We start from the raw sequence: 16406 nt of genomic DNA, 5'->3' as shown, positions 1-16406 counted from the left end.
ACACAAACACCCAAAACCAAAAAAACACATAACACACAAAAATACACACACAAACACAACATAAAAACACACACAAACACACTATTACCAGGGGCAGGCATTTGTCGCGAATAAAGCTGAACGCCTACTAGACTGCAACAAGGTATACGCGCACCAGAGGTATCTCCCTTGTGATTGGCGGCCGTCTGCGAGAGAAGTAGTTGCCTTGTTTGGCTGAGCCACTCAGGACGCATTTGCTTCCGCAACGAATTACTGTCATTGGTTTTCTAACAATCGTCATGCACCTGGACGAAACTCGCCTAATCACGAAACATAGACGATGCTACAGTGCCTTAACTTTCAGCTAGTCTTTGAATCTTCTCGCGAAATATGCATGGCCCTGACTATTACTCGCAGCTTCACCGATCCTAGCACAAAGCTGCCGGAATCGTCAGGTCTTAGAGAGACTATCAAATATTTGAGATATGTGAGATTAAACAAGATTTTCATCTCGTTAATACAGATTTGTTTATTAGTTTTATGAAAATAAATTGAAAAATGTGTGGAGTTTTAGACTAAAATAAAATAATTCTCAAAACACAACCCTACGTAAAACAAATTTGGCTCAATAGTGGTAACTAAAACATGTTTTAAGTTTTAAAATCAGTTGGCGTATGACCTAACAAATAAATATAAATCAACTTAAACCAATGGCAGGTTTAGGGAACTACAAAAGGCACTTAAAAAACTTAAGTAAAACCAATACAACAAGATCATAATGCAATTTAAATACACATGACTGTCTGAAATACCACAAATCATAATTACTTTGGGCGTTAGGCCCTATTAACTTACAATCAAAATTACATGTTTTCTTTCAGCGATAAGACTCTTTAATCTACCCACATAATTAGTTGAAATATTTTTTTTATTAAGGTTAGTTTTTTGTTACACTGAAAGTAATTAAAGTGTACGTAACTACTTCTACTGTAATCATTTTCATTTAAATTACACCAAGGCAAGACTTGCAAAAAAAATTTTTTTTAGACTGAGAAAATGTTATAACTAGTATACAGTTTAGCAATTACAGATAATTACTTGAGATTACATCCAACATTCTTACCTTGTTTGCGATGCTAGACACCTGAGAGCTCACATCATCTAGGAGTTTCCCTTCTTTCACCTATTGCAGAAGTCAACAAAATTGTAATAAAAAAAGTAGCAACCTAAAATGATTAAAATAAATAATAAAAAAAAAAACTTTGTCAGAAAGCACATGCGATGGTTATGATACGTGTATCCCTAAGTAATTTTAGTAAAATGAACAAAAAGAGCAAAAAAAAAATTTAGCAAACTAGGTTGAATGTATCAGCAATGCAAAAAAGTAATATTTTCCACTCTGAAACAGAATTTCCATATAACTTTCTAAAGTTTACAGTCTATTACAAAAAAAAAAATCCATAATAACTTTATGCTAAAATTATTTAACTAAAACAATTATGTACTTACACTTAAAAATAAGTAAACACAAAACAAAATTTCAAAACCTTTTTAACTCCCTTACTTTTATTAAAAAAGAGACGTACCAACTGTGGAGTAATAAATTAATTTATCACTGTAAGACAGTTGAATAATTTAAAGATTGTCAAAGAGTGTCATATGGTTTACATTAAACTAGAGTATTTTTCCCCCACTAATCAAACAGGTGGCATTTTAGGGAGTCATTTAAATGCAAAATCACACGTGCATTTCCAATAGTTTCTGAAATTTAAAGCTATGAAAAGTTATTAAAATATCAATTGAATTATAAACATGGTGGTATTATAGGTTACCATACTTTAATAGCTTTTGTACCTATCAAAAGTTTTAAAATATTTAAGCAAGTATCAAAATGATGGTATTATTGCCTGCCATATCACTGTATCAAAAGCTTTCCAAGCTATCAAAAGCTTTTAAGTACTCATGTAAGTATAAAAATGGTGGTACTGTATTGGAAGCTATCACTCTACAAACAAAACCAATAAAACATTTCTACCAGCAGTTAACACAAAAATTCATAGAAATTGTCCATACAAGTGGTTTATAGAACTTCTATGCTGTATCTGGAGAGAAGATTATAGTGTAATGCTGACATGCTGCATTGTTACAATAAAATATAAAATATATGTAGTAAGTTTATTTAAAATAGATTCATTTGGTTGAATAACAATTAATTGACTAGAACTTGTAGTTAAAAGTCATCCAATAAGAGATGCATAATCAAACAAGAAACAAGGTAAATAAATTTTTCCTATTTACGTACAAAATTCATCTGAAAATAAGATATTGGTTGTATGAAAAGAATACACTTTGTGATTTGAATAGTTAAATACTGTTTAATTTTCTGATTTAACTACCATTTTGGTGTTACACATATTGTACATAATACATATATGTACTGCCTTGCATTTCGGTACTATATGGTATATTGTTTTCGGTGTTATTTAGATTTTATTACAATAAAACATAAAATCTTGCCCTTGTGTATAGTATTAGATAAAGAAAATGGTAACTAAAACTGTCCTTAATAAAACAGAAAAATACTAAAATCATCTTTTAAAAGAACCGCTTTTAATGCTCAACAAATAATTCTGTTAGGCTACTACTTATATTGATCAATTTTTGCAAATAATAAAAGAGTTTAAAACAAACGGTAATGACAAAAAGCATAATCAAACACCATGAAAATTACACCATCACAATTACTCAATTCTATTTTTCTTTCAAATTTTCCAAATCCAGTTGAAGTAATTTTATAGCTGTTAGTTAGCAATGCATGATACATTTTGCTACACACCAAAATTTAAATAAATAAAATCCATTCTTCGTAACTATCATAAACATAACCACTCTTAGACTAGGCCAAGAAGAAAGAAAGGAAATAAGAAAATAAAATATGCACCAAACCATAATGCTGGAATCAGAAATGCACGGCAGACTTTAAATGACAGAAAAATCTTGCATTATTGTGAACATGTGGTTTTTAACTGCACAACTAAGAGAAGAAACTACATAAAAAAAAAAACAGTTTCTTGCAATTTCATTGGAAAGACACATACGAACGCTATTAATGTTTACAAACTGGTTTTAATCAACCTGTTTGACATTAACTTTGTTTAATCCAAATTTAATATTTATTTGGAAAAATCATTGAATGTGAACATAATTTAAAGATTACACAAAATTTAACCATAATTCAAAAACAAAATCTTTATACTTATGTATTTCAATAACATCTCACCTGTGACGGAAATAAAAAATTTTCTAATCGGAAAGTTTGCTAGTCTGCAAATTTTGTCGTGCTGACGTCACGAGAGTGTCGAATGTGATTGGTCAGAAAATATATTTTATTCGCGTTCCATCTATCACGTTTTGTGCCTGTCACACTATTATGATACCAGCATAAACGATTGGAACTAACTAATTGGGAAAATCTTAATAACAGCCAGACTCTAGAGCACAGCGAACAGAAGGAAAGCAAACGCAAAGCATACGCAGCTACCACTAGCTTCTTACCTTCTCACTAACAGAAACACTAATGTCAGCTACCTTCTGAGAGGCAATTCCTCCGATTTTAATAGCACCTTCCGTCGCTCGGCTGGCCATCTTCGTCGCGGAAGTGGAAAAAACAGACCAGCCCTGCAATTAAAAAAAAACTTTTTTTACAAATCAGACTGGCACTCAGCGTATCACATCTTCCAGTGTATAAGATGGAAATTTTATGCAAGATTGAGTAGCATGTTCGATACAATCCACAAACAGAATTTACTGACTTCATCAGTTTATTTTACCATTTTACACTGACCAAACACCTGAAATAGTTTCATAAAAACAACCAATATAAATTATTGCACTTAGTTACTAGTGAAAAGATTTTATGGTTTTAATTTCAAGGTCAATTTCATTTTTTAAATAGGAATTATGGTGTTATTGGATACAATAAAAATTGTACAATAAACATACAATAAAAATGATACTATGAAACTAAAATATTTCTTAATACTTATTTCACCAAAGTAGTCTCATCTTGACTGACACATAATGCACTTCATAAAATAATTTGTAATATGCAAGTTTAGTAAAGAACTACTCAGAAAAATGGTGGAAATGGTAGTTTTTGTTTAATTTTGCTGTCACAAGAAAAAATTATGGAAAAATTTGGTGGTTTCCCTGACTTTTCCATATTTTCTATACCTGTAGCAACCCTGAACCCTGCATTAAAGATGGTAACACATATATTATATACCATATTTACCCTAAAATAACGCGACTCTGAATATAATGTGACCACAAACCTTATTTAAACTAGTAAATTCATACCATATTTACTAACGGCTTTTATAGTGCCACTTTCTGCCAATAGAGAGAGTTACATTTAGAAACAGCAAGCGGCAATTAGAAGAAAAAAAAGAGTTTTATAACTGTAGTTCATAAGCCATTCGTCAGAAAGCAAGGAATGCTGTAATATACGGTGGTCACCTGAAAGAGAAAGACATGGGGGCTAGCAGCTGCAGTGAAACTACTTCCCCCCCCCCCCTCCACTTCATGGCATCCTAAAGTGTTATCCTGTCTCATCACGCCTGCTGACACCTCCTACCCCCCAACAAGGTTCAGAAAGCCATAAACAAGAGCGGACTAAAGTAGCATACATGAAGCAGTTCACAGGCAGTAATACCAGCGGTCTAAAAAGGCTTCAGCGACACAGTTACAAGGCAGAGCATGTAGTTTTTCAACTGAGCTATTCCCATCTCTGTAAGTACACATCTTCCAGTGGCAAGATACAAGTTTGCGATATAATATGACTCTTTTAACTTTTAGGTTTAGCAGTTTCCGTAAAAACCATCGCATTATATTCACGTAAATATGGTTATACAGTAAAACCTTTTTGTTGCGACCCCATTTATTGAGACCATCTCTCTATTACAACCCAATTTCGAGGAACCGTGAAAAAATTAGGCCTGTGCGAATATTCGAATTTTCGAATATCAAAACGAATAGTTTATTATTCGTATTCGATTCGATTTCGAATACTAACACTTCGAAAAAGCGAATATTCAGTCATTTACGAAAAAGGCTGAGCGGGATCACTACATCTGGCCACGTAAAGCCCATTTGAACACAGTAATTCGGAGCGATAACTAACGTATTTTATGTAGAAGAGTGTCGTCAGGTCGTTTTAAAATAGATTTGAACTGTCAGCATACTGATAAAGATAAATACGTGTCTGTAAAATCCATACAACCGGGACGTTATAGGTGACAGTTTTCAGATTAGAGGGTGAAACATGGTTTGTCGGCACTGTAATTTCGTTCCGAACGTGACGGCGAAGAGAAAGAAAATTGTACAGACCATGTGGAAAACATCTGGCCGCATACTCACAGAAAAGACTCCAAAAGCCTAACATGCTACGTCAATGTTTTTCAATAGGATAATACACAGCAAATGACCGGATGCAGGCGGCAAACACAACCCCCCCCCCCCCCCCACTTTATACCCTTTCCAAATTCCTCGCATAGTGACAGCTCAGGCAATTATCCTGTCCCACGCGTCAAAAAAAAAAAAAAAACTCTTGCCAAGAACTTACTTAAAAGCTTGCGATCACGTTACATGGTGTACCAAGATTGTGAAGTAAATGTGTTTTCTATGGGTTGGCCATCATGGAATTCTCAGATAATACATATTTTAACGTTGGTAGTCTACACAAACCAAACTTGGTCCTAAAAAAATTCATAAATAGAACGTGTATCAGAATATTTAAAATTGAATTGCGATTAAAATAATAATTGTATAATGTATTAATTTTTGTCATTCATTATTTCATTGTTATTACTACATGTGCGACCGTAACTTGTGATGAAAGTCGGCATTACTGTTGTATTACTAAGTAACAGATTTCTCTGTAAAGTTATTTAAAAAAAACAAGATTCATATTTAGTCTAGATCCCAAAAATGCTTTATTTTATTTTTTTGCATATTCTGAGAATAAATATGTGATTTATGCCTTATTTAATGCCAATGTAGCGACAATGCATCCATGTTCATGAATATAAAGTAAGTTTCCCAAATCAGTACATGCTTCATAATTTTTTTTTATATAATAACGAATTAAAAGTACAATACAGTAGAACCTCGTTAATCCGTGATGCACTAATTCGGGAATCGGATAATCCGGGACGATTTAAAAGAGCAGAAAAAAGAGAAGTAAAAATTGTCAGTGCTTAAAATTAACGTCACGCGGGCCGGCGGCCGGCAAACACTGCCAGCCATCGCGTGGGCCGCCAAACTCTGCAACGCTGTTTGTACCCAAGGTTTGTACCGACCCTTTGTCGTCCCCCTTTTAGCTGTCACATTTGTCACTCTTTAAACTTGAGGGGGATGTCCTGACTTCTGCTTCCCGTCTCCCTTTGTTTGTTTCCACCCGCCAACGCACGGCAGGCGCCTGGCGAGTGACGTGTCTGGCTGGCATTCGGCTGTACGAAGTGGGCGAGGGGGGAGGGTGCAAGGTCAGCACGATCTTATCTTTCTCTCTTCGTCTGTTGTAAATGACCGTGAACTAATGGCTAGGCAGTGCTGTATTTTTTTTAAGCCGAGACACTAATTCGAAGACGGCCGGCCCTTACCGTGAACGGCCTTAACCCAGCTGCACGCAGGTGTCTGAGAAGCTTGACAAGACCTTCCGGGCTTTTAATCGCTAGTCCGTGATTATCTCGGTCCTGACCATCACGTATTAACGAGGTTCTACTGTACCTCAATAGGATGTGTTCCAAGGAAAACGTAAACAGGCCAAGTAAATTGTAAGCATTTAAGTTTTTAAAGTACTACATTTACATCAATATTTTTCCTTGAATCCCGAATCTTTTCCCTCGAATTTCGAATCTTTTGAATACTAGAGATTCGGTGGGATTCGAGGATTCGAGGATTCGACCGGCCCATGCCTAGATATAACATGTTTTATGGGATTTCAATTCTCATTCCAATTATTCGAACTCAATATTCGTATTCGAGAATAATTTGGTATTCGTATTCGAATTCGAAATAAAAAACTGATATTCGCACAGGCTTAGAAAAAATTGCTGAAAATCCGAAGAAAATTCGACAGAAAATAAGTTTTTTTGTGGTGAGTAGCATGTTACTGCGTTTCTCTTGCCGAGTCCTGTACTGCCGTAGGCAGCGCATATCTATAAATAGATACCACTTCCTGTCCACCGCTGTCAGCGCTTGACAACCCCCATTCCACGTACTTTTGCCAGCAGGGTGCAGATAAAGGTTTTTGTGGTAACGTGTTTACATTTAGCTTTTTGCGAGTGTCAGTGTGGTACGCAGTTAAGGCAAAGCTACCTGCTGGATTTCTCTTGATTTTGATTACTATCGGTTGACAATGTTTGCTTAGTTTTTGAAGTCCGATTTGGTATATTTTCTGGCTTGAATTTGTGAACTATTCTATTGTTAATGACTTATGCAGTTTTTCTTTCTTTTTTCCCCCCGATTTTGTGTATTATGACTTAATAAATAAAATACCATTAAATATTAATTACTATTAATACAATACAGGAAAAACCCTCCGCTCACAGTGTGTGAACATGGTAGTCGGCCGCTCGCTCGCCCTTGCTCACCCTCTCCCCGTACCGTGCGCTGCTTGTACTTGTTAACAATCACGTTATCTGCTTCATTTTAACGAGAGTAAAAATATATTAAAACTGTCAGAAAATTGATAAAAGCTTTATGTGTCCGCAAAACAGGGCACAACACTGGCCCGCCAGTTGTTTTCATTCAAAACGTGGCTAAAGAACTTGCATGGATCAGGCTGAAAACATCTGGCAATACGTGTAGGTTATAAAGTTTGAAAGCTTGTCAATTTCTTGCCAGAGATGACTGAACTCGAACTTGGTGTGAAAAGTGACATATTTTGACATATTTTTTTTGGGCGTGTTTTTGAGGAGGGAGGGGTACTACAATATTTACAATGATCTTACCCCTCCCTCACCGCTTTAGTACCCCATTCATAATAGCAAAATTTTATGGGAGAAGGGAGGGTGAAATGAGCATTTTCTCACTGAAGGTTTTTCAAAGGAGAGCGAAGTTGGGGTGTTATAAGGGAGGACACTAGATGGTTTGTGTGTCTGGGAGGGATGAGCTAGCCTTGAAGAATGTTAACGAGGGGAGGTAGGGGTGAGCTTATGTGTCATGAAGCCGCTGCCCCCAGCCAGCCGGGCGAGCTTCGTGTGCGCCCACTCGCGTTGCAGAACCTACAGCTGCCATATATTTAAAGGAAATGTCCCATTATTTTTTTGTTATTCTTACATGAACATTATTGGAAGTATTAAAGTTGACACAAAAATAGGCCGTGTGTTAAAATTAACAGATTTTAATGATCTTTCTCAATTCTTTTTTTTTTTTAATTTTTTTTCTGATTTTGCACCTTGGTCGCATGTTCACCGCGAGTTACTAAATAATTTTTTTTTAATTGCGTTCCGTTGCACGCTTCGTGTAAAGCTGCCTCGCACCTGCTTCGCGGCGATGATATTACTATAATGCTCTTGACACGCCTTTATCGACCCTGAGCCAGTTATGAACAAGTATACGAAGTGATCAACCGATATCTTGTATCCCGAGAATGTATTCGTAAAATCACTGCTTCGTTAAATCCGGGGTTCTTGACATCGGGGTTCTTGTGTATTTAACAACGGCAAGCAGAAAACGTACATGTAAACTAACCAGTAAAAATAAACTGTCTTATGACATATTTTCTTTAGAGGTGGCCTGTAGGGCAACGGACTTGTCATGAAGGTTGAAGTGGGTTTAAAGCAAAGCCGTCTAGCATTGTGAGTGTGACAGCATCCTGCCATTGTACGGCTGGTTTGGTTTCTTAACGAGTAGCGATTTGAGAAGGGGGGGGGGGGGGGGTGAAATCAACTGAAAATTTCGGAAAACATATTACGACCCCCCCCCCCCCCTATTACGACCCTATTCCTGGGAACCGTGAGGGGTCGTTTCAGAGAAGTTTGACTGTATGTAGGACATTGAGAAAGGTATTGTGCTTTGTTTGAAGTAGTTTATGAAAACCAAGGAAATACACAAACAGGATCTAACCAGGATTTGAATTTCTGGTTTTACAGACCAGTGTCTTAGCTGACAGACATGGTGAGTCACAGCCACCAGTAGTACCAATAGTGGTAGGAGGGAAAAAAAATGTGAGGAAGTCTTTCAGTACTAGCAAGTGATTTTTAAACATATAACATTTGTAACGTGCAAATTCATGTGTCCTCATGTAGCAAATACATTTATAAAACTAATCTCGAACACAAAATTTAACGTAGAATTCTTTAAAATAATGCTGAGTGTGATAAATTTACGAAATTTGTGTTTTCAATTGCATTTCTTGATGTGAATCACACGTAGTTTCCGCACCCGCCGCTAGAATACATTGCCGGAGAAGCTACGTTGATTATTGAATCATTCAATTTGGAGAGTGAAAGGTTAAACTATATAATAAAACTTCTTCGATAAAAGGGAAAAAGACAAAAAAAAAAAAATACTAACCCCAGCTAGAACCTGATATTCAAAAATAATTTTATTAAAATACTGCCCATCTTGTTAAAATTCACTGAACATTTAATACTATAAAATGGTTTGCTCCATACGTCACAGATGGCAGCACCATGGTTACATATATCCATTCCATGCAACTTCCATTACATTCAAGAAATTACTCCCACCAAGAGCCAAGATGTTTACACAAAAATAAAAGTGGGGGGAAAAGGTAGAAATGCCAAAAGCCATGTCAATATAAAAGAAAGATTAATGAAATACAAGCAAATGGAGGTCAACACTTCCTCCTTAGCCTGACGACAACCACCATATCGAACTGCCTTAAGGGGGATATATACTAGGGCTGTTATTTTTGTTATAATTCATATTTTTAAATAACCATCCTAATTATTGGCACAAGAAATAAAAAAAATAACTTCCCAAGGTGTTTTACGCAGTTTACACTTCTGCTTATCACCGCCGGAAGAAAATAACCAATTATTTTATGTGAGTGACCGCAGTTGATGAAATAGTCACTCTAGGCCACTCTAGCATTAGACTGCGTCATTTACATTTGCAAGACCCTAATATTTAGGAAAGAGGTTTCACTATGGGGCCAGGGTATGGAATAAACCATCCAGAAAATTTGAAAAAACTTGTTAAAACAACTTTTCTACACCAATGTGGAACTTAAATTTTACGATGATTTTGCAAATTTATCTTAAGAAATTTTTATATTGAAAAACAATCTTTGAGTTTCCTTTCTGATTGTAGAACACAATGAGATGCTCTCATTATTCAAAAATGTTACAATCACAAAATTAAATGCAATTATATACTTGACAATACTGGTTTGAGTGTCCCTCAATTTAATAGTCGATTGAAATCTTTCTTGTGCATCCTTCATAAGAACAATGACCTAATTTAGAGGTTAGTCACAAACTAACAAACGAAACATGCAATTTAGTTAAGTAGCCTATTAATTCTGCTTTGTTTTTATTCATTACTCTGTTTTTGTTTTACTCTGTAGTAATTTTCGGGTGTAATCTTCTCTGTGAATGATCAGTTGCTCTGTGTAAATTTTTTTTGTGTAACTAATTAATGTATTTATCTGTGTTTTGTCTTTTGTCTCTTATGTTGTCGTTTTGTACATGTCTTTGTATATTTGTTGTGCCTGGTCAACTTCATTTTTAAATCAGGAGGTTTAGTGTTTTTTTTTATTTTTCAAACATTGTCTTTATTCATAGCTTATATATGATACTAATATATTTCCTAATACCTTTTTCACAGAAACAGTCATATTAATTTTGACTGACACATGATGCGCTTATACAATTAAAACATTAATAATTTGCATGTCTAGAAAAAAACTATTCAGAAAAATAAAAATTAATCTACAAATTTAGTAAATTTGAAAAATGTCTTCATAATGTAAAAAAATGTTACAAAAAGTGTACAAAATAAAACTAATATAATACGTATTAATTTTTTCCAATCCATTTAGTTAATACATTTTTGGTAAAAATTCATGTAAAATAAATTACCTACAATGAAATTACCATAAAAAAAATATATTTTGTAATTAGTGTTAAGTGTTGTCAAACTGCCGATTGATTTCATGTTTTTAGTTACGTTTCAGTGCTAAATGGTGTATTAACTAGCATTTCAGTGTTACATTGACATTCTTTGTGGTGTTATATTGATTTAACACAATTTACCATACAATCTTACCTCTAGCCATAACATATTGTTGAGAAAAAAAAACAGTAAAACCCGCTTACAAGGTCCCGCATGGTAGGTTTTTCCGTATAAAGCGTTTAAATTGCCCGAGGTCTCATCGTTTACGCCATTAAATGTGTGATATAAAGTCCCGTTAAAATTTTTTATGAAAGTTTCTGTCTCAAATAGTAATGGCGCACGTAAATATGAAGAAAAGACAAATGAACAACAACATACGAAGAAATATGGATGATGTACCATAACTACAGTACAAACCCAATAGTTATTGTAAGATAATTACCATGAAAAGAACTAAAGATTCTTTGTAGATACCATAGTTACTACAGAAGCAGATAGCTACCACATTTGCACTATAGTTACCGTAACAACCGAGATGTATATTTACCGTGATAGTAATGTATTATTTATGACATAAAATTAAAGAACAATGTTGAAAAAAAAGGATGTTAAATTTTGATATGTACAGTTGGCACATGTTTCTAAGAAATAATGCGATCTGAAAGAATGCAGTACTACAAAGAAAAGTGAAAATGGTACTCGTGGATGTTTAGGTGATTTTTAGGTTATGACAGTCTCTTTCGTTTTTCAGTAATATTGGCCGAAAAATAACAAGCGTATCGGAAGTCGGCAGAAATACAGATTCAACTAAATATTGGCAAAATCTGCTTCTTCAGTACAGCTCTACATTTGATGACATGAGTAAACATATTTCAGTCTTCAGGATATTGAAAACTTTAATTTCCATGTAGGTTTTTTGTGCGTATGTTTTTTTTCAAGTATAGATTGAATTAAGTAAAATGATTTTATTTTTATTGCTTTCAATTGATTAAACTTTAATGACCAGTTACAGATATTTATGACACTAATTTTGAGGTTAAGCAATTTTACTAAAGCATTCCAGTCACGCAGGTTTCCAGCGAAAGACGCTTCTCTTCTGCTGGCAAAAATATCTCCAATCGTAGAGATAATTTAACTCCTGAACGTGTAGAACAAATTATTTTTCTGCATGATGGATTAAAGAACAGAATTTAATACTCTATGACAATCTCTCTCAGAATTATTGTGCTGAAAAGTGGAAATGTTGAAACAATGTGAATGTACTTTTCAAACAACATGATTTTTGGTGCTAAGTTTGTTGAAGCTCAGTAAGGACTCCAGAAAAATTGACAAGGATGAAATTATTCCAAAGATATGTTACATTTACACAAACATATACTTGTAAACTGTGGTTATGTTGGTTGGATGATATCAGTTACTAATGAACCAATGGAAACAGGTAAGATTCAATAGAAAAAAATGTTTTTCTTTTCTAGCAGTGCAAAATGTAAACACACACTGTAAATAGTTACCCAAAATTAATAAGCCCACTTAATTTTAATACTTTATTCAAACATTATATGTACTAAGTTTAAGATAAAAATAATTTCCCAAATTGTAACTGTACCACAAAAGTTCAAGCTCGAGCTCGCTCGAAGCTCGAGATGTTTCAAGTAGGCTCGCTCGAGCTCGGCTCGAAGTAAAATTCTTAGGCTTGCAGACCTCTAGTTATTTATAGAAAAAAATCCTAACCGCTAATCTGTACTAAATCTGAAATTTCTCAAGAAATAATTTTTGTCTTTATATACACTTATACCAGAAATGTACCAAACAACATGTGAGAAAGTCAAGGGACTTTTAGTGCAAGCAAAATACATCTCACTTACATTCGATATGTGGTCATCATCTGTTAAAAGATTCAGGTTTGGGTTCGAGATTCGGCAATTCCAGTCGAGGATTTGAGTTAGGATTCGGATTCGAGGAAATCAGGATTCGCCCCATCCCTAAGTGAAGTACATTAAGCCCGTTACAGGGGTTTCCCCCCCTTTTCTTTAGTAACCCGGCGCTCTTAGCCTCACGGCCCTGCCGCCCCGGGGCCCCCACGGGCGTGGATGCGGATCACGCCGCATGCGCAAGCCAGAAAGGTGTTAGAGGTGCAGCTATGTCCAGGGGCTGAGGCTACCCATCCCAGCATGTGTACCACCATCGGCCCCCTACCCCACTCGGCTCGCAGTGAGGTACAACAGGAAACTTACACTGGCAAGAGAGGAAACAGCGCTGTCGAAGAACTCCTGGCTGCTGCTCCGAGGTGGCGGGTCCATCGTGTAGCCGAAGCCGGAATACTTCCCGCCCTGGCTCGGAGGAACACCACTGGAACAACCGCGAACCACACATCACCGACAATCAGCGGACTGAAACTAAAGAGTTGAAATGGTTCTCGAATTTAAAGATTTGACACTGTTTTCAATTTGATATCCTCGGTACTTTTAGCAAAAATACAAATTGTTGCTCTTTATGCGTAACAAGCAAATAAACATTTTTGTATCTAAATTAAAAAAATTTTTTTTAATAAATACCCTGTAAAAAAAAGACGGGAAGACTGCATTTGAAATATTTACACAAATATGATGCTCATACTATAAATAAAAATGAAGTTCCACAAAAAAAAAAAAAGCATGTTATGCTTTTATAGATTGGTATAGATTTATAACACTATAGAGGGTTTAAGCCTTTTCTTTTAAGTTAAATTTTTTTTAATGTATTCCTGAAGCACAATTTTACCTTCAAGACATTGCTAATGTATTTAATCATCGTTATGTTTTTTTCTGTTATGTTATATTCATTTTAAATGTAACTTTATTTGATTATAATTTTTATTGTAATATAATTGTATTGACTTTTGGACATACACCATTGCTAAGCACATGTATGTCTGTAGAGGAAAACTAAAAAATACCCTAAAGACAAAAACACAAATTAAGCAAAAAATTGCTGTTGTCAACAGGATATAACCACCACATAATATTCCATAACAGGAATATGGTCTTTGTTTGTTGAGTGCAAGTATGCAAATGTGCACGTATGCTGCATCACTTCTGCCTCTCCCCACCTGTCTCCTCTACCAGTTCCTCCACCATGTACCTGACTATTCCCCATCTCTCCTGGTTCCCCTACCACGTACCTGACCATTCCCCTCATGTGGACAAAATTTTCCTAACGCTCCAAAATTGTAGCCCCCTCAGCAATGAAGTTTCACTTCAAAAACCTGGATTTAAAAAAAACAACTAGGTTTGGTTTGTTTCCGACCCTGAGGTGCGGAGGTACTCACTCTGGCCTGGTCAGGTTCTCGTTCTGCTTGCGGGCGAAGAAGGCCTCCTTCTGGTTGTCGAAGGCCTGCTGGGAGTCGAGGGTGCGGTAGCCGCCGCCCGACTGGTAGCCCGGCGCGTCGCCGCCCGGCGGGGACGCGCTCCCGGGCCTCCTCGGCGAGCCGCCCGCGTGGCCCTGCGCCGGCGACCTCGCCTCGTCCCAGGCCTCGCCGCGCGCCAGGGTGGCCACCTGCCCAACAATTCACATTAATAATATTACAATATGTTTTTATTTGGGGAATATAGTAGTTCGTTATAAAAACCATTTAAACATTACAATGTTCTAACATCATAGTTAATATGTTTCATTTAGAGTATATTATTTCATTTTTGTCACTTGACACCTAGATTCAGATTCCAGAGGCGTATTCGAGGCACCCACTGGGATTCCGATTCGAGATCTGGATTCTATAAAATTGGGATTTGACCTATCACTAGTTATAAGTTTATAAATATTAAGTCAATTAAGCTCAATATCAGGACCTTTTCTAAAGGAAGCTTCACCCGTCAGCCCCAGAAGTCAAACCTGCATTCACCCCTGTGCAACCAGCACCGTTTAAACTTTGAACCAGTTTGATGTTTTCACCGGCAACCTATGCGGAACTGAATTATAGCAGACCAGTGGTTTTCCAAAATATGTATACCTTGTCTCGATACAATGCCGCTGCCTTCGTGTTGTAGCGCTGTTGGATGGGCATCGCTTCGTTCCAGTCAGGCTGGGATTCCAGAAATTCTCGAGCCCTTCTGTTTCCACCGACCTCACACACAAAATTAAAAAAAAAAATGTAAGGGTTATGACTAAACAAAAATAACACACATGATACAATAATACCATAAAAATAAGTAAATAAAAATTGTTGCTTAGGTAAACTACACTATGTCAAAAATAGTTACTTAGGGCACTTAGGCCTAATTTAACAAGATGGAAAAAAAAATTTCAAAATTGCTTATCTAAGTTTTCAAAACAGTTTTCAGTTATATTTCCCACATATCTTAAACTTGACCAAACATTTAAATGTTACTATGATGGTTACAAAAAATATAATTTTTCATTTAGGTAATGTTACCAGAATGACTAAGACATAAAAAGAAGAAGGCCTGCAGTTGTTAATTTACTAATATGCTAATTATTAGCACTCATTCATGATCCATTTAATACACACTAAATATAAAACCATTAATGCACACAAAAGAAATTTCAACATAATTGTTTCAAACAAAATTAAGACATTCAACATTAACCCAAAGATTTTGCCAAATCATATAAAATCATTCCACTATAATTTACTAGGAATTAAAAGTAACTAATATACAAAAATTAATATACTAAATTGACAAAAAAAAAGTAATACAATGCATTTTTGGGAATAATAAGTGACTTATACATTGGTGGGGATTATAATTTAATGATGCATTCGTAGGAATAAGAAATGACTGAATGCATTGGTGGGGAAAGGAAGTGATTGAATGAATTGGTGAAGATAAAAAGTGACTGAATATATTAGTGGCAATAAGAAGTGGTAAGAAGCAACTGAATTCATTGGTAGGAATAAAAAGTGAATGTTGCATTGTTGGGAATAAAAAGAATTTAAATGCATTGGTGAGAATAAAAGTATTTTATGCATTGGTGGGAATAAGAAGTGACTGAACACATTGGTGGGAAAGAAAAGTGAATGATACATTGTTGGGAATACGAGTGACTGCATGCATTAGTGGGGATAAGTGACTGAATGCTTTGGTGGGGATAAGAAATGATGGACTGGACAGGTAGGGATAAAAAGGGACTGAATGTATTGGTGGGAATAATAAGTGTAGTATGTTTTTTGTGGAAATATGAAGTGACTGATTGCATTGGTGGGGATACATTAAGGAATTAATTGGTGAAGATGAAGATTAGAAGTATTTGAATGTATTGGTGAGATCAGGAGTGATGGAATA

At 35.6% G+C, this 16406-nt stretch overlaps 1 protein-coding gene across 3 annotated transcripts in view; it reads right to left on the bottom strand.

Moving 5' to 3' along the window:
• LOC134540930 (ADP-ribosylation factor GTPase-activating protein 1) overlaps positions 1-16406 on the bottom strand; it is a 47281-nt gene that overhangs the window by 23682 nt on the left and 7193 nt on the right. For 2 of the 3 annotated variants that reach the window (XM_063384008.1, XM_063384010.1), the window contains exons 3-7: positions 15113-15226; positions 14432-14658; positions 13359-13473; positions 3535-3657; positions 1103-1162 (exon numbers count right to left, since the gene is read on the bottom strand). In XM_063384008.1, coding sequence (XP_063240078.1) covers positions 1103-1162; positions 3535-3657; positions 13359-13473; positions 14432-14658; positions 15113-15226 — 639 coding nt within the window. The remainder of the gene's footprint in view (positions 1-1102; positions 1163-3534; positions 3658-13358; positions 13474-14431; positions 14659-15112; positions 15227-16406) is intronic. The other variant, XM_063384009.1, reaches the window with a different exon arrangement.

The sequence above is a fragment of the Bacillus rossius genome, chromosome 17 (assembly GCF_032445375.1).
Source record: "Bacillus rossius redtenbacheri isolate Brsri chromosome 17, Brsri_v3, whole genome shotgun sequence".
NCBI classification, from domain to species: Eukaryota; Metazoa; Arthropoda; class Insecta; order Phasmatodea; family Bacillidae; genus Bacillus; species Bacillus rossius.
Note: the sequence above shows the minus strand (reverse complement) of the source record. Positions and strands in the feature narration are given on the sequence as shown.